Source organism: Amphibalanus amphitrite, unplaced genomic scaffold (genome assembly GCF_019059575.1).
Source record: "Amphibalanus amphitrite isolate SeventyFive unplaced genomic scaffold, NRLGWU_Aamphi_draft 000663F_arrow, whole genome shotgun sequence".
NCBI classification, from domain to species: Eukaryota; Metazoa; Arthropoda; class Thecostraca; order Balanomorpha; family Balanidae; genus Amphibalanus; species Amphibalanus amphitrite.
Genome location: NW_024882157.1, coordinates 91,766 through 113,505, shown reverse-complemented (window position 1 = coordinate 113,505; position 21,740 = coordinate 91,766). Strand labels below are relative to the sequence as shown.

The 21,740-nt window shown below is 49.1% G+C and overlaps 3 protein-coding genes across 4 annotated transcripts; 2 read left to right on the top strand and 1 right to left on the bottom strand.

Annotated features, from left to right (window-relative positions):
- The first annotated feature begins 1,390 nt into the window (after window positions 1-1,390).
- LOC122364239 lies at window positions 1,391-3,669 on the top strand. Its single transcript, XM_043334440.1, has 2 exons — window positions 1,391-1,800; window positions 2,209-3,669. The coding sequence occupies exons 1-2, from the start codon at window positions 1,654-1,656 to the stop codon at window positions 3,667-3,669; spliced, it is 1,608 nt and encodes a 535-aa protein (XP_043190375.1). The 5' UTR covers window positions 1,391-1,653.
- Window positions 3,670-4,737: 1,068 nt separating this feature from the next.
- LOC122364233 (importin subunit alpha-5-like) lies at window positions 4,738-17,853 on the top strand. The gene is made up of 7 exons (XM_043334422.1): window positions 4,738-5,191; window positions 13,693-13,958; window positions 14,291-14,508; window positions 14,905-15,339; window positions 16,050-16,298; window positions 16,706-16,888; window positions 17,179-17,853. The coding sequence occupies exons 2-7, from the start codon at window positions 13,703-13,705 to the stop codon at window positions 17,428-17,430; spliced, it is 1,593 nt and encodes a 530-aa protein (XP_043190357.1). The 5' UTR covers window positions 4,738-5,191; window positions 13,693-13,702; the 3' UTR covers window positions 17,431-17,853.
- An 827-nt stretch (window positions 17,854-18,680) lies between these two features.
- Window positions 18,681-20,983, bottom strand: LOC122364231 (dehydrogenase/reductase SDR family member 7-like). 2 transcript variants are annotated; one of them, XM_043334420.1, is made up of 2 exons: window positions 20,774-20,983; window positions 18,681-20,354 (listed from the first exon to the last, which is right to left on the bottom strand). In XM_043334420.1, the coding sequence occupies exon 2, from the start codon at window positions 20,352-20,354 to the stop codon at window positions 19,380-19,382; it is 975 nt and encodes a 324-aa protein (XP_043190355.1). In that variant the 5' UTR covers window positions 20,774-20,983; the 3' UTR covers window positions 18,681-19,379. The 2 variants fall into 2 exon arrangements, with proteins under 2 accessions (XP_043190355.1, XP_043190356.1); XM_043334421.1 differs by having other exon boundaries at window positions 20,862-20,905.
- Window positions 20,984-21,740: the final 757 nt, after the last annotated feature.

The window sequence follows — 21,740 nt, the reverse complement described above, 5'->3', positions numbered from 1 at the left end:
CACGAGCGCCTACAAACACGTCTAATGGTGCGGAGCTTGTCAAATCACCGGTGTGGGCGTGCTCGTGACCCTGACCTGTCGAGCACTGATGGCCTCTTCACACGGCCGGCCGCCGACGTCGCGGCCGGGCGCTGTCCTATTGAACGCCCTAATGGCGCCCGATCAGGGCTGGTGCTGACCGGAACCTGGAGCGACTTCGGCCGAAAGGTGAACAGCGATGGGGCGGAGGGGGGGGGGGGGCGGTGGAGCAGCGGCCGAACAGCAGAGGGAGAGACGATAAAGCAGCAGAGGGAACAGCGGGGGCAGCAGGACAGCAGGGGGGGGGGGGGTAACTGGATATCGTGGAACCGGACAGCAGCGGGACAGGCGACAGAGTGGACAGGGACAGAGTGGACGTTCGGATGGGTTTTCGGGACGGCCGATGGGATGCCAGCCCGCGTACCTACCTGTTCTTGAATGACGAAAAATCGTGTCGATGAGGCGTTCGACCCCGCTTATCATCACGGAGTAGCGAGTCCTGAGCAGCAGGCTGTTTAGTTTCTGCTCCTGCCGCTAGATGTCTTGCAAGCAGAACGCCTGACTGATGCTGTGCCGCATGGCACAGCAGTTTCCTGAACTCTCACTAGATGGCTCTGGGATATGGCGCCTGGAACATGCTGTGCCGCCGGGCGGCCTTCGGCCGACAGCGTAAGTATGCGTTGGTCTGTCAGTCGTTGTCTCGTCGCGTTTAACGTTTTTTTTTTTCTGGGTAAATAGTGAGTGACGAAAGAGTGCTGCTAACCACTGCCCAGGCCTGAAAGCATGAAACGGCATGATATCGGCCTGATATAAGGTACGGTAGTACGGTACCGATAACTACTGTGAAAAATCATATAAATTGGTCCTAGATTTTGGATGGCGCGTCAGGGTTCTACTAAGCACGTATCAGCTACCTGAAATGGAGCTGTTTATATCCGATATATGGAATTACAATAGGACCAATTCATGTCGAATATTGAGCAAATTTAAGTAACAAATAGGCTTAATCGGCGGCCATGTTCAGCTTTCAAACGAGCAGGGTTATAGCACTGATCTGTCTGTCTGTGTGTCTGTTCGTCTATCCCCTTTTTTTCTTTGCCGTTTTTTATAGCAGTCTCTCGCTTTGCCTATTCTCACTCTCTTGTCTACTCCCTAGTTCTCTCTTTCTCCATCCTCTTCTACCCTTGGCCATCTATCCCCGTCTCCCATTCTCTGTCCTGCCTCCTGCCCTCTCTCTCGCCTGCTTCGTTGGTTGCCGGGCTCCACGATTGGGGAAGACCACCCGGTGATCAGTTGAAGCTCAGGCTTTGTTGGCCTCGGGTGCAGCAGCTACAGCTCGGCGAGGTGGAGCCAGGCGCATCAGCCGTCGGTTACCGCTTAGGTACTTACTTTTTCGCTGGATAATTGGTTGTTCGCAGCATATACCTACATTTGTTGCAATAAAATTATTTAATTATTGACAAGGCTCAGGCGCTTCCGTACCTATGTAAAACGACATTACTGTGGAATTGTCTAAGTCTCACTTATTATGTCTATGGTGGCCCATGCCGGTCTACCTATTTCGCTGTCTGTATTTTGCGCTACCCGGAACTGTTCAGTGTCCGCCGTTGCCGTCTGTTGCGACGTGGCAGGTGGATGGTGACTAGAGGTCCGATGCAGTTTCCCGACGACGTGTTCGAGCCAGAGTCACCAGACGAGGAGCAGGACGTCACCCAGCTCTACAGCAGCTACGAGCAGTACGTCGCCGCGCAGGTCACCCTCGACGACCTCTTCTACCTCGAGGTGAGGAAATGGATCACAAATGATGTTTACCAGATCTATAAATATTTACCAGCATCATCAATTTATCATTTCCTTTTATGAATAGTACAAAAAGCCGTGCATTGTTGTCTCGTCGCACGGATGTAATAACATCGTTTTATTTTGTCACCAAAAATGAACAATCGCTTAAATTATTGCCTGTTTCAAAGTTTTTTTTTAACATAACTTGAGCATGTCCGAAATTGATCTGAACTTTGACCAGCATAAATGTTTTAATTCATGATGTAATAATGCTTATCACTCGTCTCGATAAGTTTTATATCAAAGCATGAACATCGGCAACACCATTTACATCACATAATCATTCTGACAGAGACTAAAGCCCGAATACGTATTCGGAGTTTATAGCCTATGCGTTCCTTTTTTCAGGATCAGGACCTGGCTGAAGTAATCATCAAGCTGGGCTATCGTGGCAGTGGCGGAGTGGTGATTACTCCCGAACACTTTCAGAAGAATCAACAACCAACAACAGACGGAAAAACGCACTCTGAAACGTCTTATTCCTCGCTTATGGCAACATCTTCGTCAGGTCACATCTCCTCGGACCAGAGTTTCAAACGAGGGGCTCGCGGTCTTACCACTCCGACAGCAGTGAGCACACACTCCGAGGAGCGCGGAGGTCTTCCAAAGTCGCCCCGTCGCGTGAAGACTTACACACGCTCGTCGTCGGAGCCGCTGGTCTCTCGTCTGGTCAGGCGATGGTCCTCTCAGGACACACTGTCGTCTCCTCTGATATCAGCAACAAATAATTGGCAGGAGAGTCCGTCAGAAACTGCTAATGAACGCCATCCCCGACCAGAGAAGGTTCGTGCAAAGGTGCCGATGATAAAAGCGAAATCAAGCTACGAAATAGTAAAACAAAGCTCTCAGTCAAAATATGCATTTTTGCGTAAAAACCACGGAGGAGGATTTGTCTTGATGGACCAGAATCTTTCGCCGAAGGAATATCAAAGACAATTTCCGCGCCAACGGCGGTTCGGAAACCACAAACAAACAAAAAGCGGTATGATGATGCCTCAGACCGCGAGCAAAGTTGCTACGGCTCAAATAGATGCTCAAGACGCAAATGAGCGACAGGCATCAAAAATCCAAACAGGACTCGGATACAATTTTCTGGCCCTAAAATCGCACGGCTACAGACTGTGTTCATTTGAACACCTTCCTGGATGTGCTGCTAAGCCAGCTGAAACGCGCAGTGATCACAGACGGGTTAATTTCAACATTCAGTGTCAGGAGCACGATAAGCACCCGTTTGAAAATCAGCCAGGCAGCTCTCTGGTGCAGCCAACACCAGTGGGACTTGTAACCCCCGCTGGTTCATCAGATTCAGAACAGGGCCGGGTAAAGTCGGCGGTATACGACGGACGCCTCGATCACGAAAAATGTGTCACTGGGCTCGGCACCAGCATACGAAACCCTCGCCCTGGTGTAACGTGTCCGAGCGGCAGCCGGTCACCCGTGAGCAGTGCCGATCGCGTCCCCGCTGCTAGCGGCCCCAATACCACTGAGAGGTGCGGCAGCGGCCGCCAGCGCCGCCACCGGGACAAGTTCGCCGGCTGGGGGCTGTCGGCGGCTCCCGGCGAGGGTCCGACTGCTCCCGATGAGGAGCTGGCGCGGCTGTGTCTGACGGTGCACAGTCTGCGGCTGCCTGCCGGCGCCGAGCGGACGGGAAGGCTGGCCGGACCGCCGCCGCCGGGCCCCGGCCCCACCCGTCTCACCGTGCCCCGGCCGACCACCGTCACCGGCCACCGTCAGGCTGAGAGGCAGCGGTCGCTGGTGTCTACCTACACCCACACCGCGAGGACCTCGGCCAGCGGAGCGCGGCGGTAGCCGGTGGACTGAACTAGTGGTGAAAGTTTCGGAAAATGTATGTCCAGTGTCCGATGTTTTCGTCGACTGCCCGTCCTACGATGTCCAAGCCAGCCATTTGCCTAAAGACGTCCGCAAACAACGCAATAATTTACACTCAACATTGTTATTTAATATGCATGAATGTACTATTATCAGCCCAATTTTGTTCATCATATCGAGAGTTGAGCTTTCCATTCGCCAATCAATGCTAAATGTACCGGGTGATTAAACCGGGTGAAAATGGTAGATACTTACACGATTACTAAAAATGATGAGGTGTAGGAATGCTGAGGTGTACAATGTTGTCCAAACATGCTGCTTTTGTCCAACAAAATTCCGGACTGGATATTGGACAAGATTGTAATTTCGAATGTCCAAGCTCCGATTGGCACCATTAGACTGGGCCATAATACAAGCAGTACATATGTAGATGCACAGATCACCTACCTTTGTCCGTGTGCAACGATGTATGTAAGCACGCAATGATTGAATCGTGGCAGTATGGAAATACGAAATGAATATACGGAGTACGTACTAGCTTCGAAAATTAGGTATGCATCCACACATAGTTTTTTTCAGGTGATATATAGGTGCTTATAGGATATATTTACACAACATGCATAGCTTTAAAACTACAAAAACTCTGCATGCGAACTTCAGTACGAAGAATGCCAACGTTGGCGCGAATTGAAACTTAGCTTTATTTCAGTCTTGCGCTGGTTTATCTGAGGAGGACCCGAGGGGTAATCCCAACCACCGCAACCGGGGCCGTTTTCCGTCCCCCCCCCCCCCTACTAACTCCGCAAATAAGGGAGCTACGGAAACAAACGGTACCTGACGAGAGATCTGCACAGGAAGATTCTAAAGCACCCAATTTTTGTTTTATCTCAGGTCAGTTATCAAGGTCAGAGGTCAAGGTCAAAGTAAAAAACCGGCACATTGTAGTGATCTCAAATTAAGCGTTCCGGAGGACGGCAGGATGCATGAAACCAGCCAAAATGGGTGGGAAACGAAAGACGAGGACCTGGAAAACCTGTTGACGCGTTAATCAAGGAATTATGTTTTATAAATTATCAATGTCGTTGGATGATATGCACAGAAATAAGTCATATGCAAATTATGCCAATTCCCACCAATTCCGTGCAAGTCACCGGGAAAAGTGGCAGCTTTCTTTACATAAACATCGTCACTATTGCTTGCAAAAATAAAAGTGATTTTTCTTTGAAACAAAATTTTTTGTTGTTTCGGGTGTTTTAAAAAATATATTTGATGACATAAAATTGAAAAAAGACCTACATTTAGTTCTTCAAGTTATCTTCTCTGACTTATTCATCACTATCAGCATTTGTAACCTATTTTGTGATTGGTGTATTCAAACAATCGTCACTGGCATCAGCTGTTCGGATTGGATTTTGACTTTCCGGCTCACTTCTGGCGCGGCGTCGGTCGGAGTGACTGGGGAGTGACGTTTTTCTTTATATATTTTCCCGGGCCTATTTTGGTGAGTTATATTTCTATGCTATTCTTGTTGATGCAAAGGATAACGTTTACACCATATTCCGTCAAATACTGAGCTGTACATGATTATTTGAGATGTTGAGACGAACCCGGCGCAACACGTGCTGTTCGCATTGTTCTAACATTATTGATTTTTTATCAATTAAAAAGTATTCCGTTTGATTTCTGTGTTATTATTCCTGTGTTTTTATGCAAAATATTCAATAGCCCTGCCCAAATGTGTCTTGAAAACATAATTGTAAAGATGGCTCAAGTGCAGAGTTGGAATTTTGGTGGAATCTGAAAATGGCGCTGGATGACATTTTCAGTTACGTAATACTTTCCCATATACCACGATTTCTTCATGTTTTGTTATTTTGATGTCACTTTCATAACATATGTTGCGCAGCTCGAGGGAAACTACAAGGCTTAGATCCAAAAATTGATTGGTCAATAAGTAGACTTTTGGTGACCATATCAGTCGGTGACACACCAGGGAAATAAGCTAAAATTAGAGTGCTCTATTTATTGCTCCCGCTACTTCACCGTCTCCCATAGGGTCCTGTGTTGAGCTGGTGTCGAGGCTCTAAAAATGACGCCGATTTTTGCACCCTTCTCACGAAAATCGCTCGGACCGCCTGGAAACCAATTGTTCCGCTCTAAAAATTTCATGATCGACGGGAAAATGAATGAGGAAAAGATTGGTCCTGAAATAATTCTGAACTCCCTGTAGAACATATCGAAATATGGCTGCAAACTAGGAGCATGTCAAAATCGACAAAACAATACAAATAAACTTACCGGGATTTTTTTATTTTCCATGCATCTGTGTATGAAATGAGTCGGTTTTTCGGAAAGATCACCTTCTGTTTAATTAATAATTCCACAATTGCAATCGAGAAAAAAAACATTTCCGCTGTGACAGCAGTTTTGGCATTGTGCCAGTAGTGTGGCGTTCGCGGTGCTGCGTGGTCGTCGGGACGGAGTTGTGAGTATTTTCGGTGTTTTAAATGGTTGATGGCCATTTGAACCAGCTTCATATTATTTCCTACACATTTTTGCATCAAATTATTGCTTTGAAAGACCATTGAAACCCCTTATCTCTTCATGAAACACGATCATATTCATCGTCGACGAAAATGGCGCGGGACTCCATGTGCATTCCGATCGAAATAAATCGTAAATTAAATAATATTCGATGATAAGTATCATATTCTAGTGACACATTTTCATAAAATAAGGCATAAACTTTGCAAGGAAGTCAACATTGGATAATTGGATTCTTATTTTGCTCACATATCCTTGTAGTAGTCAAATGGCTCAATTGTTAGATAGATGTAAGTATATGTTTTGGCTTGATGTTTGCTGTGAAACCACCCAGCCACTTGCAGGTTGAGTGATTTTCTGATAATTACCTGATAATCATTTCTCCTTTTCCTTAAAAGAAACTAAAATTCCTTTCAAAGTAATCCATTTTAAGGAATGGCGGCTTGCTCATTGGCATTTCATGTTCTTGTTTTGTTATTGCTGGCAGTATTTTGATACAATAATGCAATATGAATTTTTTGCAATAATAAAACCTAAGACAAACTCAGTTAATGCGTCAATCAAACACCCAACAGAAAGATTGTGAGTCCTTGTAACGTGAAGCATAATATTCTATGAATGTGTTATATAGAATATGCCAAATATTAAATTAATTATTATTTGATACTGATAGCTGAGCAGGTGAATTATGCCACAATATAATTTCATTTTCTGGTTTTGAAATAGCCGGCAGTATTTTACTTCAACAAATGTAATATACATGGAATACATGTTGTTATGTTACCTATGTTAAAAGTTTAATAACAGCCAACAGAAGGAGCTGTTTCAGCAGATAATGTTTGTACCTTATGCATTACCTTTCTTTTCTGCAGGGCCATGCTTCCGCTGGGTGGTCGACATTTGCCTCCTGAAGAAGTTGAGCAACATGAAGACCACCAGATGAGGTGTCTGCAGTTCATGTGGAACTCTGCAGACTACAAGTGTTATGCCAACCACAACCAAAGTGCTGTGATCATGGAGGCATGAACCTCATGACAACACTTCAGATTTGCAGTTGAACCAAAGTGTGATTCAAACCACCTGTGGCATCTCACTCAATGTGTGAACAGTGTGATTATTGTGCAGTGTTCAGCTGCAACTAAGACATTTTTTAGTGACTTGTTTGCAATTAGCCACCAAAAGCATTTTTGGGCTGGCTGCTGTAATTTGTTGTGCACACTGCACTGCACAATAGTGGTAGTGTTTTGTCACTTGTCAAGTTGTCAGTTGTGCATGTTGCATGTTTCTCTTCCCTCGGCCCTCATTATCAGTTAAGTGGTGAATTGGCATCACTCAGTCTCCCCAGATCTCCATTAGGCATTAACTGTCTGTCAACCACCTAACTTGAGATGGTATTTGCTAATAGTGTCAGAAAAGAAGTGATTGTAGACATTTTTAGGAATATGAGCTCCGTTTCATGCGTGTTCCAGTGGTCATTTTGTCACATGTCCCATAGTGTAATAAATGGAAACTGTTGTTCCCTTTTGAAGGTACTCGCGGATGCAGAAAGCGTTGGGCCTAATTATTAAACGCACCCTCCTATCAGCGACGCACGAAATCGACAAATATCATCCTTTTTAGAACAGGAGGAAACGAAAACTTGTGAACATAGCTGTACCTACAACAGTGCATAAGGAATTGAAATTCTGGGAGTTTTTGAAATTCGGAGAAACTCAAGTTGTCGACAGGTATGCCCCCGCCCCCCTTGCACGTCAAAGACCGCCTAAAAAACAAACGCCTACAAATGAAGGCATTATTCGTATGTTCGTTGTAATTGCAGCAGCCTGGCAACATGTATTGCGGTCCGATGGCGAATTACACTCGTGCTCAAAAACTGCCGGTAACTGCCAATGCACTTAGGTCATAGGTGAGGAGAGGAAGGGTTATGTCATATATCAACATCATAGAAATGGCTTCATCTGAGCTGTGCCTATTGTACATAATTCAACCAATCTATGCATTTCGTTTCTTGCAATCTACTCATGCTTTCACTCCAGCTTCAGAGTAATCATCCCATATGGTACGTCTTAAGATATTGATTTCTATGGCGGTTTGCAATTACTAGCCACGTCTCACCTCAGTTTGGTGGCCCCGCATCGGCCCACTCGGCCGCTCTAAAATTGACTTACGGAGGAGGATGGTGGCTTTTATTTTAGCTTCTCCGCCGACTGCGGGGAGCGCCGTCGCCGAGGTAGGAGCAATAATTAGCTTATGTTTGGGACTTATTTCCACGCTTAATTAACATTTTAATGTTATTTTAATTAATTCATGTTAATCTTTGACGCATTCTCTTTCTATTGATACCATCCACCGGTCTGAGAATTACTGCCTTGCTGCGTAAGGGCCGATAAAAGATCACGCTTTTAGGGGTATCTCTTCAACATGGGGCAGGAGCAATAAATAGAGCGCTCTAATTTTAGCTTATTTCCCTGGTATGTCACCAACTGATATATGGGCACAAATGCAGCCCTCTACTACAGATGAAAAACGGTATAACGTGCTGGTACCTGCGGTATCGCGTCCATTTAGGTATCAGAGTGAAAGGGCTTCCATTTTCCACTAGAAATTAGAGCAATTTGAAATTTGACACATTCACTCAAAAATGGCAATAGAAAAACAGCCTTTCTGCAGGTTCTGGGCATCACAATCAGCCAGACATGTGCATGGATCCAAGAAAATGGATCTGGGATCTGATCCCACAGATCCTGATCTCGGATCCGTCGGGATCATAGACCAGTCTGCGAAACGTGGCAGGGTTCAACGAGATCTCGTCGGGGCAGACACAGTGGGGCAGAGGCAGAAATCGGGGCAGCTTTTGAGAAGTTGGGGCAGAGTTTGGCTATTCCGGGGGCGGGGCGCACGGTACCGGGAGAAAATAATAAAGAAGCGGAGTATTGTTGAAACGCGCGAGAAAAAGTGGGCTGCGCCACAATCGTCGCTAAAGCGCAGAAATTGTCATTTAAAACTGCTGCCATATTCAAATTTCCCTTTATCAGGGCTATGAATGTTTTCCGCGCCGTGTTTCGTATTAGCCACCAAGGAAAGGTTTGTGTGTGAATTTCACGAGCCTTAATCAAATCGCCCCAGACCTAAGAAGTAAGAATCATACCGCGACCGATTTCAGCATTTGCACGGGTAATGTATTTATATGTGTGGTTTTTATGCCATACATAGTTCATTTAGGGCATAATCTAACCTGCCCCGAGTAGATGCCCCATTTGGGGCAGAAATTGGGCTGCCCGGAAGTCAACTGCCCCATTTGGGGCAGTATTCCGGCTGCCCCAAACACCTCGTCGAGCTGGCTGCCACGTTTTGCAGACTGGATCATAGATCCAGCTCTTTAATTTATCGAGAGATCCGTAGGAATCATAGAACAGAATCTAGTATTTTTGATTGAGATCCAGTGGGATCAGATCCTCATTTATTTTTGGTCAACACAGAAATCCCAAGAGATCACTCGTTATAACTCACAAACGTTCTTATTTAGTGCTTTTATGTGATAACACGTCATAATCCATAGTTTTATGGCACTTATTGACAGAGAAACACTTGGAAGCCTGGTTTCAAATGTTGTTCATGGTGGGATCCACTCAGACCATAGATGCATGCTTTTGGTTTATTGTCAGATCCTGTGAGATCATAGATCCAGGACAATTTTTCACGCCGAATTCGGTGGGATCATAGATCCGAACCTTCAATTTGCCTCGAGATCCACTGAGATCATAGATCCATTACTCGGATCCATGCACATGTCTGCAATCAGCTGGCCATTCCATAAATGGATCAGTATTTTGAAAGAAAATTATTATAAGATTTAGTTTCATTACAATAAATATATTCAATTTTAAAAATGTTAATTTAGCTAGGTACAATTGGAAAAAAAACATACAAAATAGTAAAGATAATGACATTTTAAAACCGTGGTGGTGCTTACACTTTTTGGCGTGTCTGTTTCAATCCGCCATAATTGCGAATCACTGTTTGACCTTGTATTGTAACTGGGATTTAGAGCCGCCACGCCACAGTCATGCTTGAGTGAAACGCTATTGCAGAAAAGCTATTTCTTAAAAAAAAATCATCCATTTTGGCAGTTTTTGTCCCTTGCAGGCAAAACCGTTGACCTTTGTCAAATCTGAAGGAAGTATTCAGAAAAAGCATTGAAAAAGCAAATGTGCTTCTCCAAGGCGTTGTAGCTTGGTTTTCTGTCATGGTCCGTTTTGTTGAAATTGCCGACATTTGGCCTGAAAATTGGCAAAATTTGGCCTTTGATGACCTCTGGTGACCTGACATTTTAACCCAAACAGTGGCCAAAGTCATTTCGTCATTATTTTTGACGTTCTTTCTCAGGCCGCCTACCCCGTATCGCTACGTGGCCCAGGACCAGGAGCCGAGTTAGAGGGGGTTTCAGCCCCTTCCACCCCCCCCCCCCTCCAGGCTTGGAAATCCAGGATCCCCAGCAGGCTGCGGTTAAAGGATGTATGACAAATTTTAAATATTTCGGTCAGGGTCGCGGAGCCGGAGCCGGCATATTTTGCCCGGAGCCGCCATAACATTTCACCGGGAGCCGGAGCCGATCTTTTCCTCCGAAGCCGGAGTCGGAGTCGGAGCTGTCTGAAATTTTCACGGCTCCGCATAACTGCACATAGGGGATGTACTGAGTCGGAGCGGGAGCCGTAGCCGTAGCCGGGGTCGCCATGACATTTCACCCGGAGCCGGAGCTGGAGCCGATTTTTTTCTCCGGAGCCGGAGCCGTCTGAAATTTTCACGGCTCCGCATCTCTGATTTCGCTTTATTGTACCTTCTTTAACCCTCGTCGCCGCGGGGGGGGGGGGGGGGGTTCTGCCGCCCCCGCCAGACGATAGCTTCGAACACGCTGGAGATAGAGCAGGGCCCTGTTTCACAGGTGATAGCAGCACGCTGCTTTTACACGTGTCAAATTGGGTTTCCATGGAAACATCAACAGGCCCATTGCTCCAACACTACCACAAGTGTGACGTCAGCTCGCGCAATTTGATAGCAGCGTGGTAGCAGCATCCCGTGAAACACCGCCCAGAAACGTGACATACCTGACCTTTGATTCACGCCTGATCTTTTGACACCAACCGCATTTTTGGGTTAGGTCGGGTCACTGACCTATGACGTGATCAGTGAACCTCTGCACGGTCTCAGATGTCGCAACTTTGCAATGCCCTCAGTGCCAGAGGAGCTTTCACAGGGAGATGAAGCTTACAAGTGCCTAGTATTCTCCAGAGGTCTCACAACTTGTATATCTCAGTTCTTCCTAAAGGTCACATGAGGTCAGGTCAGTCACGTGCATATTATGGGCGAACAAAGATTTGAACGTGACTTTACCATTACCTAAAAGTCGATGGTGAAAAATGGAAAGCTACCATTTTGGTGCCGGGGACGATCTCGTACTATCTCAACCGCACGGAATCGTGATTTCATGCACTCCTTGCAAGTTTCGATGCTTCACTTTTGCATTGTTAACCTTGTGTGACGTCATTTATGACATCACTAGGGTCAAGAATTTTTCGTCAATAACTCCTGATCAAATTGACCTAGCGAGTTGGGAAAGCCACCAATGGCCTCAGGAAAATCTGCCGAATCACACGATATGCAACATGACCTCCTTCGACCAGCTTCGTGGCCTGGGGGCTCTGACCTGACCGTGACCCGATGTCAACACCTCATGTTGACCTCACCCAAACAAAAAGTAAAGCATTCGACGCGCTTGAGCAAGGCGAACAGGATGATGCCAAAATCGCGGGTCTGCGGCCGTTTTTCGACAAGCTATTTACCAAAAACCGAACCCCTACTTAAAGGGACTATCCCACCTTTAACATGGGGTTTGAGTTGAGATAGCCAAGTTTGCGGCGAGGTTCAGAAACCACTATCTATCTAGGTTGCAACCCCCGCGGCCTCTTGGTGTTGAAGAAATTCGTTCCCTTCATTTGAAAATGGGCCTTGTACAAGGCCCTATCTTCAACATGGAGCGACCGTTAGTGTGACGTCACCTCGTTTAGTCATTCTGATTTAAATGGGTTTGTCGTTGAAAAATCGCTTAAAACTTGGTCTGAACTTTGTTGTGGTGCCTACAGAGTAAAAAGAATCAGCTTTATGACAGTAATGTGGCCTGGGGAAGGAGGTAATTTTGGGCTGTGACGTCACATATTTGAAAGTTTGTGTTTGGAATATGGGAAGCCTAAGATGTTTAATGAAAAATAAATGCCAGAACCGTGTTCCTGGTCATCAAATCTATAAAGTCAGGCACAATTCAACTGGTTTTAACAACATTTTAGAAGGTGGGATAGTCCCTTTAAGGCCGCTTGACCTGACCTCAGAGTTCATCGGTTGATCTGAGCCCTTACAATTGGGTACCAGTCGCTGCGTCTAACGGCGCACACGCTGTTTTTTCCGCGACGTTCTAGCTCCATCAGGGACGAAACGGCGAGGGGGGGGGGGGTCGTACCAATCCCCCTCGGCCGGCGCGTATGTAGAAAACTGATAGGTCCGGCGAGGGTTAAGGATCGGAGGACGGAGAACGCCGAGTCTTCATGCAGTGGATCCCAGCGCACTGCGGAATACCCGGCAATGAGAGAGAGGACGTGCTGGCTAAAGAGGCATCCAGCCTGTCGCAAGACGCCGTCCCAACGGACGTCCGCTCGATGGTGAAGGCAGTCGGCCGCTCCGCCACCAAGGCATGGCGTCGCAGCTGGCCAGACAGCTTCTTCAAAACCATCATGGGAGACCGGATGCCGATGCCGGTGCTCCTGGAGTCTCGCGACGAGGCGGTCAACGTCCACCAGCTGCGGGCGGGACACTGGAGCCGCTCGCAGAGCTACCTTCACAGAATCGGACGCCGCCCCGAGCGCGACTGCCCACAGTGCAGTGATCTGGCCTGCCCGGCGGCGCGCTGCCTGGTGTGTCGCGAGGGCCCAGACACGCCGGAGCACGTGCTGCTGAGGTGCCCGTGCTTGGCTGGCGCGAGGCTCCGCCTACTCGGCAATATCAGACCGGACCCTACGCAGCTTCGGGACGGCGGGGCCGTGGCGGCCTTGAGCCGCGGCTACCTCAGTCACCAAGAGCCGTTGGGCTACGGTCGGCCGTGAGCCGACCCGGGGAGACCAACAACAACAACAGGGTTAAGGATATGCAGTGAAGTGCTTCAAAAAATGATATGAATCTCATGACGTTGTTGGAAAAGTGTGAGAGGAGACTAGTGATGCTTCACTGCCGCTGAATAGCCTATTCCTGGCCCGTTTTTGAGCTGTTCCTGGCCAACTCAAACCGTGAAAGCTTATTCTAGTTGGATCAAGTATTGTGCATTTAATTAATGCAAACAGAGTAGTTTACATCCCCCAAGAATGTTTCAAGTGAAGCATTTTGACTAACCGACGTATTTTCATCCCGTTCCAGCTGTGCCACAATGTCCGCCGACGACCGCAGCTCCGCCGCGCGCATGCGCAACTTCAAGAATCGCGGCAAGGACTCTGACGAGCTGCGCCGCCGGCGTCAGGAGACGAGCGTGGAGCTGCGCAAGGCCAAGAAGGATGACCAGATCCTGAAGCGGCGCAACATCTGCCTGACGGAGGAGGACACGGCCACCAGTCCGCTGCAGGAGTCGACCAATAAGCCGAGCACCGCCAAACAGCCCTCGCTCACCATGGAGGAGATCGTGGCAGGTGAGACGCGGGTACGGGGACTGTCGCAAACAGCGGATGGTACCCCGTAACGAATACGCATCACCGTGACACACAGTTTCATGTTCGATGGAAACATAGCTACAAAGCAATAATATGACCTTGCCCATGATTGTCAGCTTAACCCTAAACCTGTTATGCTCCTTTCTTTTTTTTAACAGTTTTATATTTATTCAGTGATAGGCGATTGTTGAACTTTCACTTTCCATTTAGGGTTTTTTTCCGGTCTGAGTGTTCCCCTAAACATCCAAATAAGAAATCGATGCACAGTTTGCTTGTCCCGATGGACCGTCTAATTGCGCTTCTGTCCCCAGGTATTGTCGGCTCGGACAAGTCGATGCAGCTGACGGCCGTGCAGGCCGCGAGGAAGATTCTGAGTCGCGAGCGTAACCCGCCGATCGACACTATGATTCAGGCGGGCATCGTGCCGCACTGTATCCGCTTCCTGACGCACGCCGACGAGCCGCAGCTGCAGTTCGAGGCCGCCTGGGCGCTCACCAATATTGCCTCGGGCACCTCCGAGCAGACAAAGGTAGACGGACGGCCGGGCCGGGGAGGGTCTATCTTTCGGCGTTATCAGCTAATGGGTGGGCCTCGCAAGCGACTGGTCTGTACTTTATTTTGCGTCGATTAATGCGCGAAATGTTTTATTTATTATATTATGTAAGCAGTGATCCTGAGACGCGCTCTTAATATAAAGTTGCGGTTTTCTTTTGATAATTAATGTCTTATGGACTATAAACAGTTGTATTCGTGAATGTGTTCAGCTGATGTTGCTGTATTATGAATCTTCAATGATCACTCATTAGACTCAGAAATAGCCATGTGAAGATGTTTAGAGGACATGCAGTGCGCCTGTTCTTCCCGTCCTGTCTCTGTCTGTCTGTCTCTGACTGACGCCCCGCTCCCGTCTATGTGTTTCGGACAGTTTGTGGCCAACCAGGGCGCCGTGCCGCACCTGATCACCCTGCTGTCGAGCACCGAGCAGCACGTGGCCGAACAGGCTGTCTGGGCGCTGGGCAACATCGCCGGCGACGGGCCCGAGCTGCGCGACTACACCATCTCGTGCGGCATCGTGGCGCCGCTGCTGGCGCTCGTGCGGCCCGACACCAACGCCCACTTTCTGCGCAACGTGACGTGGACCATAAGCAACCTGTGTCGCAACAAGAACCCGCCGCCGCCGTTCGACGCGGTGCGCCAGTGTCTGCCGGCGCTGGCGCACCTGATCCACCACACGGACACTGAGGTGGTGACGGACGCGTGCTGGGCGCTCTCTTACCTCACCGACGGATCCAACGACAAGATCGAGCACGTCATCGAGGCCGGCGTGGTGCCGCGCCTCGTCGAGCTGCTCGGGTCGGAGGTACGGACGGGATTGCTGCCTTTTGAGTAGGTGGGATGGGTGTGGGGGGAGGGATCGCTTGACATAAACTTTTGGGTTGCTAAGCGTTGCCGACGGTGGGCTCGTGGTCACTCATGGTCGAAGGTAATACTGTTTATTTATATTTCTGATCAGCTCCAACTGTCGTGTTATGTACTTGTGTCACGCACGCAGTTACTGGACTTAGCAACCGGAGTTCAAAGGCTCGTGATAACCGTACGGATGCTGCTTGGCATGGCCGATCTGCTTTTTAATGTTCTCTACCCTGAAAAATAGTTCTACAGGGCTGCGGAGTCGATGGATTTTCGGCGACTCCGACTCCGACTCCGGCTTTCAAAAACCAGCTCCGACTCCGACTCCGACTCCGGGCAGAATTGTCGACTCCGACCGACTCCAACTCCCGACTCCGACTCCGCAGACCTAGCAGGGCTGCGGAGTCGACAGATTTTCGGTGACTCCGACTCCGACTCCGGCTTGGGTTTCTAAAATCGACTCCGACTCCGACTCCGACTCCGGTCACAACTGTCGACTCCGACCGACTCCGACTCCGACTCCGCAGCCCTGGTTCTAACTATGAATATGGTAGAAAACCATCGTGTGATGTGTTTCACGGATTCTGTGATTCTGAAAAATCTGCTATTATTGTGACGACTAATCTCCCATTGTGAAGCTTATCCCGTCTCTGTCCCCAGGAGGCCGCTATCATCTCTCCGGCGCTGCGTACGCTCGGTAACATCGTGACCGGCAGTGACGCGCAGACGGACACCGTGGTCAAGGCGGGCGCCATGCGCTACTTTCCGCGCCTGCTGGCTCACAGCAAGGCCAACGTGGTCAAGGAGGCCGCCTGGACCATCAGCAACGTGACGGCCGGCAACCTGCAGCAGATCCAGGCGGTGATCGACGCCGGCCTCCTCGGGCCCGTCCTGGAGGTGCTTCAGAAGGTACGGTAGGCGGCGCGGGGTCGTGGAACCGTTAATTAGCCGGTGGTGTGGGGTTGGGGAGTGGGTGTTTTGAAGGCTGCCGATGTTTGTGTGCGTGAGTCGCGTGATGACCTAGTTTGGGGAGTCCGGCGTGTGGCGCGGCACGGTACGCCAGTTTGGCGTCTCTGTGACCTTCGAATGTCTTTGGTAGCCAATCAACTGACGAAAGGTTAATATTGTTCATCGCTCTGCAGGTCTTGTGAAGATGCCAAGATAAAAAGCCGTTCTGAGCGGTGCTGTCGCCGTGTAAAGTTAGACCCGCTCACTCCGTTTCTGGTCTGTTTGTCCATTTGTGAGTCTACGGCGACTATCGCTCACCATTGAATCAGTACTGTGTCTGACCCATCTCTCCTCTCCTCGTGTTACAGGGTGACTACCGGTCGCAGCGGGAGGCCGTCTGGGTGATCCTGAACCTGACGTCGGGCGGCTCTCAGGAGCAGGTGGCCGAGCTCTGCCGACTGGGCGTCATTAAGCCGCTCTGTGACCTGCTGGCCGCCGAGGACGCCAAACTCATCACCGTCATCCTGGACGCGCTGTCAAACGTGCTGCGGGTGAGTGGACGCGAGGGATATTGGCCCGACGGGCTCCTGGCGGGGCTCACTCTCAGTTGGAAGTTGGGCGTTGTGGGCTGGTGACAGCGGCCCAAGGAATTGTTCGTGAGAGGGCTTTGTGCTACCGTGGGGCTAGTTCTTATTATTGCGACAGCGTATTTTTGCTCGATAATGTTGTTTTGTTTCTACAGCAAGATCCACTAGCTATATTGTCTGTAGTCTGCCGTCTTTCCGCTGGTTATCCGACGTGCCGTGCTGCTTGTAACCGTCTGTGTCTGTCTGCCCCCCAGTACGCCGAGCAGGTGGGCCAGGAGGGCGCCGTGGCTCTCCAGGTGGAGGAGTGCGGCGGCCTGGACCGCATCGAGTCACTGCAGACGCACGAGAACGAGACCATCTACAACAAGGCCGTCTTCATAATCGGCAAGTACTTCGGCGACGACGACGAGGAGGACGCCCAGGTGGCGGCGCCGACCGCCGACGCGGCCGGCTTCCAGCTCAGCGTCGACACGGACGCGGCCACGGCCGGCGGCTTCCAGTTCTAGGAGAGCGGCGGCAGCGGCCGCGCGCGTTACACACGGGGCGCTCGTCGCCCGACACGAGACTGGTCTCCGAGACACTGTGATGCTGACTGGGGTGCCGACTGAGGACTGATAGGGACCGTTTTAGGGCGCGCGCCGTGCCGCGTGCCACCGACGACTGACGCGCCTCCAGTGGGCGGGACGCTGGACAATGTACAACGGGAATCAGCCGTCTTCCGGTGTCTGTCTGTTTCCGCGGCGAGCTGCACGCGCCTCGTGCGCTGCCGCTCCCGATCAATAGCCACTTTTGTCATCTCCTGTGCGTGCCGCGAAGCGCCTGGCGGCCATCCAGCCGCCAGGCCTGGTCGGGGTGAGACGCGCCTCGATATTTTATGTTTTTAGTCGTTCAGATATTTTGTATGGAAATAAACCAAGTATTCTATCGATGCTCTATCGAGTTCTTATTCGAAGGACTGGTGGGTCGGGAAGGCTTGGACACCTTTATGGAACTCCTATCTAGTGCGTCATTGAACAATGTCACATTGAGCATGAGGCGAGTGGGGACTATACGGACAGCTACGACTCTGTGGGCTGGTGGCTTCTTATGCGTCGACCAGCGTCCAGCGAATTATATGGTAAATTTATTTCGACATCTCCGAAATGTTCCTTCATTAGCATTCGGAAAGTGGAATACGCACAAACCCTGATGCGAGGGGGGGGGGGCGATCTGCTTCCTGCCAACGACTCTTCATTTCAAATAATTGAAACGTAAACGATTTGCAACTAATTCGTTTCGATTTGGAACTAACACGACACAGACTTAGCATCTGTATACACTACTACTACTGTACTGTACTACTGTATGCATTTCTTAAATTGAACTTTTTTAGCCAAACACGTACACATATGATAAAATGAATGTCACCATCGTGTTCTACGGCCCAAATTACCCATAAAACATGTGTCACAGACTGCGAATATCAGTTTTGATTTTCGGGGATATGTGCCTACCCGGTTGACCTGACCTTGACCCTGACCTATGCTTGACTGACCCCTACATGAAAACGAGTTTGTGACGAGAGGCGCCCATTGCGAAGTCCTGAAGTCCATGCTACTGAAAGCCCGATTTCAGGTGTTTGACCCGACCTTGACCCGACCTGTGACCTCAAAATTCAACTTAAAAGTACTACTACTACTACTACTACTACTACTGTACTACTACTGTACACTACTACTGTACTACATAGACGTGGCAGGACGCATCAGCTGTTTTCTTTATCGCGTATATTGCGAAATATTTATCCCCCGTCACATAGTAATCGATGGCTTGTACAAACGCGCTTCATTTGCTACACCTATAGCACCACGTAAAAATAGCAACAGTTTCTCGGCTACGATTGCGGGAGGTAATAAGCTCATCAACCGGTCACAGAACAGCCATTTCCAGTTCAATTGCAGAATGGTTATGGACAACAACATTTTGGTGACTGGCAAACAGTGTTTCAGATAAACGTCTGGGTTTGATGGAAATTGCTCGATAATTTCCAAAAGAAAAAAGCTGCGACATCGGAAAATGCCTAAGATATTATCACTTCTAGCCGTTGTTTTCATATCTATTAAAACATTTATAACCTTGTAACTCGTACACGGCATTGATTGCGACGAATGCAAACAACTGGCTGCCAGAAAAACTACGTTTTCCTATCCACGTAAGGTGGATAGCCGCCCATAGCTACGATGTTGGTACCCTGGTCGAAATATTGAAATATAGACTATTTACTGGGAAATACAACATTACACACTATCGATTGGCATGAATTGGCGACACATGTGTGCTAACAAGTCCCACTAAATCCTTACCCTTATAGATTCCTCAACCTTATATCCAATCCAGTACAAGGTGGGTATAAAAAAACAGCGATGAATGGACAGCGTACCGGGCCTCCCGTCATTGATCTTCATCTCTGCGGTATTCATTTCTGTTTGGTCTCGACTGGGACCGAGTTGCGACTGTCTCTCAGCTGCATGGCCAGACGCGCGCCCGTCAGCTGGAACACAAAGTTGATGAGCCACGGCGTGTAGTGGTTCAAGTACTGGAAGAGCAGAATAGGCTGGATGGCAATCCAGGCCTCGGCCAGCTGGGCGCCGATGGCCACTGCGCAGAGCCGAGCGCAGCGCTCGGCGGTCATGCGCCGGTCGGAGGCGGACATCTCGCCGCCAAACACTTGGCCCGGCTCGGCGACAAACGCGCTGCGCAGAAGGTCCGAAAACGTCGGCCCCGGGCACAGCAGCGTCACGCGCAGACCCGCCGCCGACAGCTCGGAGCGCAGCGCGCCGAAAAAGCCATGCAGCGCGTGCTTGGAGCCGGTGTAGGAGCCGGAGCAGGGCGCCGGGCAGGTGCCAGCCGTGGAGGACATGACCACCACCTGGCCGCCGCGGCGCGACACCAGCTCCGGCAGCGCCACGCGCGTCAGCTCCACCGGCGCGAACACGTTCAGCTCGAACAGCTGCCGGTCGACGGCCGGCCGCGTGTCGGCCCAGGCGCACCGCTGGCTCCGGCCGGCGTTGTTTACCAGCACATCGAGCCGGCCAAAGTGCGCCAGCAGCCGGTCCAGCGCCGGCCGGTGCTGCTCAAACTCGGTCACGTCCAGTGGCAGCACCAGCACCTGGTCGGCCGCAGCGCCCGCCTCCAGACACCTGCGGCGCACGCGCTCTAGCTCGGCCGGCCGCCGGGCGGAGAGTGCCAGCCGCGCGCCACAGGCGGCCAGCTCCACGGCCAGCGCCTCGCCGATCCCGCTGGAGGCTCCCGTTAGCCAGATGACGCGATCGCGCAGAGCCGGCCTACCACGGCCCAGTGCCGACAGCACAGCCAGCACTGGGTCACAGTCGCACAGCAGGAACAGTAGCAGCAGCAGCAGTAAACATACAGCAACAGGCCACAGCATCATCTGAAACAGCAGAATAGCAGATATATTCAACAACTGGACAGCAGTTTCAAATGAAGAGATTCCTGTCAAAGACAAAGATATTTTTTCTAACCAATGAAATTGAGGGATTTTACTTCTTAAATTCTAGCATTAAGGCAGCCTCTCAGCAGCAAAAGAATGTATTTGACAGCACAAATGTTCAAAGCATCAGAATTATAAAAACTGGGAATGGAATTGCACGTCACCCAGATGGTGAGAATACATAGAGAACCACACTGTAAGCTAATACTGCATTCAATATAGCCTCATTAAGCATTTCCCTCAATTTTCAAAACCGTTGTTATAGCACCGGTGAATGTTGAGCAATAAACCAACAAATATTTTTGCTTTTTAGATGTAAGCTTGAGCTGGCAAAAGCCAAATGATGTGCTTTACTTTACCTCGTGTAGTCTGCCCTTCTATCTTCTTATGGTATTCAATTTAACAGCAGAATTGTGAAATCAATTCCGATAGTAGGTACATACCTACCAAACTAGTACACAGTAATAAAAAATATTACTGAAAAGACTGAAAGCTCTTCACAGAAAGTCTATGTTTGGTCTATGTATATCACACTGACACTGTGTTATTTTGTGTACCTATGTTATAAGGGACGTAGGACGTAGTTTTCCGAAATGTCTTATACGCGTCACTAACATCTTCTGAAATTCCTACCAAATTACTGCCATATTTGAAGTCTTAGAAAATTTACCTCCCTACTCCAAAGTTGTTCTTTCAGCAATTTCGCTTTGTTATAAAGTTGAATTAATTTTTGAATTCTGAATAAATCTATCAAATGGATTTATCACCATGCCTTTAAATTCAAAATTCAACCAGGGTGGTGATACCATTATAGTGTAAACATTGCATTGATCATGATGAGTTATGACTGAGATATAGCAATTAGCAATACAAAGTAGTCAACAACTCAAGACTTATTTGACTCTGGTGCCAGGGGCGGAGAATTGTCATAATCCCAGGGGGTGCTTTTCTAGCATCTGGCGAATGGAAGCTTCGAATTCTTGCGTAGATAAGCACGTAAAGGTACGTTTTCCAAGCAGCATCACTCACCTCGCGGCTTACGCAAAGCAGTTTGTGTCTCAGACGTAAGTTAAGCACCGCTGGAGCACTATTGCACGGTGACTCTTTTGAATTTCAGGGGGTGCTTGAGCACCCCCAAAACCCCTAATTCTCCACCCCTGTCTGGTGCAGGGGCGTCGTTTTGTATAGGCCTGGTAGGGCCCGAGCCCTACCAATGTTTATTTGGGCCCTACCAATGTTCGCTGAGCCCTACCAATCTTTTGTCACTTATCAGTTGGCAAAAAAATCAAAATAAACAGATAAGCAAACAAGCATATTTGTACAGTC